Below are 2,500 nucleotides of genomic sequence, written 5' to 3' on the forward strand. Positions count from 1 at the left end.
CACACAGTCTATTTATTTATCTGTTTAATTTGCATACAGAAACATTTATGGGTTTGTTAATTTTGGGTTACACACATTGAGTTAGTTAACGGTGGGTTAGTTAATGTTGGGTTCGTTAACGGTGGGTTAGTTAACGTTAGTTCACTGGGGTTAAACAGTGACTCACAGTGTGGGCGTGTCCTCCGCTGTCCAGCTGCACCTCACACAGCAGGGACAGAGTTTTATAGGCCTCCACCGTCCAGCTCCACCTAACTCGGGCCTTCCACGCCTCAGCGTCCGACATCACGTTCACCGGGGCCAACAGACGTACTGCAGGAGATCAGACACTGGGATCAGACTGCAGGAGAACAGATTGTCTGCTGTGTTTTGATTGGCTAGTAATTTTGTGATAGTTACTGCGCTGATCGATGTGGGCGGAGTCAGAAAGCTGGACCATTCCCAGGGGATTCTTGGCCACCAGAGTCCAGCTGCTCTCCCAGCGGTCAGAACGACACTGATTCCGGTCTCTTCTGTCCTCAGTACAATTCCTAACACACACACACACACACACACACAATTGTTCACTGGATGTTACTATTATAATATGATGTGTATAAGAAGCATCGGTTTAGAGTACAGTGTTTGTCTGTGTGTGTGTGTGTGTATGCGTGCAAGTGTGTGTGCGCGCGCACAAGTGTGTACATGTTCGAGTGTGTGTGTGTGTGTGTATATGCGTGTGCGTACCTGTTATTCAGTGTGTATTTGGTGAGTAAATCACGTTTCATTAAGCCCGTATCTCGTCCTCTGCTCCAGCGACACTCGGCTGATTGCAGATCCCGCGTCTCACACTGCAGACCCTCATCACCTGGGGGGTCTACACACACACACACACACACACACACACAGTGAAATAGTCAGTAACACAGGCAATCAGAAAGTCAGACAGTGAGTGAGACAGGTGGTGGGTGAGACTCACAGCCGATGAAGAGCACGGTGCCGGTGAGGATGGAGGTGTTGGAGAAACAGACGGCGTTGGTGCCGGTGTAGGAGGACTTCTGCAGGTGGGTGATGGTGGCGCTGTAGCTCCTGCGGCTCAGTCTGATCACAGTTACGTCCTGTTTCCCGTACGCTATACTGCTAAAGGCCACGCCCTCCGGAGTGATGCAGCACACCGTCACGTTCCCGCCCACCTCCAACACGCGGTCTTGAGGGTACATCTGAGCCTCGGGCTGGTCCGGTATGTCCATACCTGGGTGAGAGAGAGAGGGAGGGGGGAGAGAGAGCGTGAGAGGGGAGAGAGAGAAAGTCAGGTAGGGGGAGGGGGAGAGAGAGAGAGAACTTCAGTATAAAACTAATTCAGGGGGCGGGGCTACGTATGCACAGTGTGTGATGGACCAATCAATTCTGAGATTAGAGGTTGACATGACAGCCTGTGTGCTAATTATAATGCTAGCGATCTAACTTGGCTAGTACTGACTGGATGGTTGTCATGGTGACTGAAATGTTACTGGGACAGGTTAGTCTGCTGCTAAATAAATCAGTGGGAAAATGAGAATGGAACATGAGACTCGTGAATAATGTGAAGTAGCTGACTAGCATATTAAGCAGGTCCGCTAATGCTAGTGATGGGATATTAGCTCAGTGCTAAATGGTTTATCATCATCATTATTAGCATTAGTGATATGAGGTGTGGTCACCGAGGATAGTCAGCAGGGGGCTCCACTGGCTCACTGCGTCCACGTGTCGCGCTCTGATGCGTACGGAGCGGGAGGTGCACTCCAGCGGCACAGCCGAGCGCCATGACCAATCATGACTCCCCGTCTTAGAGTCCGCCTCCACCTGTATGCTCTCCTGTCTCACACACACACCCCAATCAGAGAGAGTAATTAGACAACAGTTACATGGTGAAATCCTGCTCTCTGATTGGACAAGCTGAACTAGCATGGAGCTAGCTGCTAATCAGAAGTTCTTACGTTGAGGACGAGCTCCATGATTTCAGTAAGATAAATCTCCACGTCGAAGTGTGAGGCTTCACTCCGCCATGACAGCGTCAGCGTCTGGGACTCCAGGTGCTTCTGTACCGACACAGTCTGAGGTACAGAGAGCTCTGAACCCACACACACACAGACACACACACACACACACACACACACACACACACACACACACAGACAGACAGACAGACACAGACACGTGTTCATTTTTAATCAACACATATCCACATGAGGAAAGAGGCATAAACCTGGCACTACATGACTTTACCAGCTCCACCAATCATCTACAATTTAAACAAAATATAAAAAAAAACATCATAAAACAATGAAAAGTGGTTCATCAGTGAAAATAAAACTATTCTCACTCTCAAACCTAAACACACAGACCCTGACCATCAAGATCTCCACCTCCTGAATCATGAAGCTCTCAAAGAGGATAAACAACTCAAACAGCTAACAAGGAACAACACACAGTTCAACGACTCCACGTAATGGAGCAGTCAATAAATACTAATCACTTCTGGAAC

At 48.7% G+C, this 2,500-nt stretch overlaps 1 protein-coding gene across 1 annotated transcript in view; it reads right to left on the bottom strand.

The window, feature by feature from the left end:
* Positions 1–2,500, bottom strand: part of lifra (LIF receptor subunit alpha a) — a 15,646-nt gene that overhangs the window by 7,620 nt on the left and 5,526 nt on the right. Inside the window, exons 3-8 of the mRNA XM_017451721.3 lie at positions 1,953–2,086; positions 1,677–1,830; positions 956–1,228; positions 724–853; positions 397–527; positions 167–309 (exon numbers count right to left, since the gene is read on the bottom strand). Of these exons, the coding sequence (XP_017307210.1) occupies positions 167–309; positions 397–527; positions 724–853; positions 956–1,228; positions 1,677–1,830; positions 1,953–2,086 (965 nt within the window). The remainder of the gene's footprint in view (positions 1–166; positions 310–396; positions 528–723; positions 854–955; positions 1,229–1,676; positions 1,831–1,952; positions 2,087–2,500) is intronic.

This window comes from Ictalurus punctatus, chromosome 22 (assembly GCF_001660625.3).
Source record: "Ictalurus punctatus breed USDA103 chromosome 22, Coco_2.0, whole genome shotgun sequence".
Classification (NCBI taxonomy): Eukaryota; Metazoa; Chordata; class Actinopteri; order Siluriformes; family Ictaluridae; genus Ictalurus; species Ictalurus punctatus.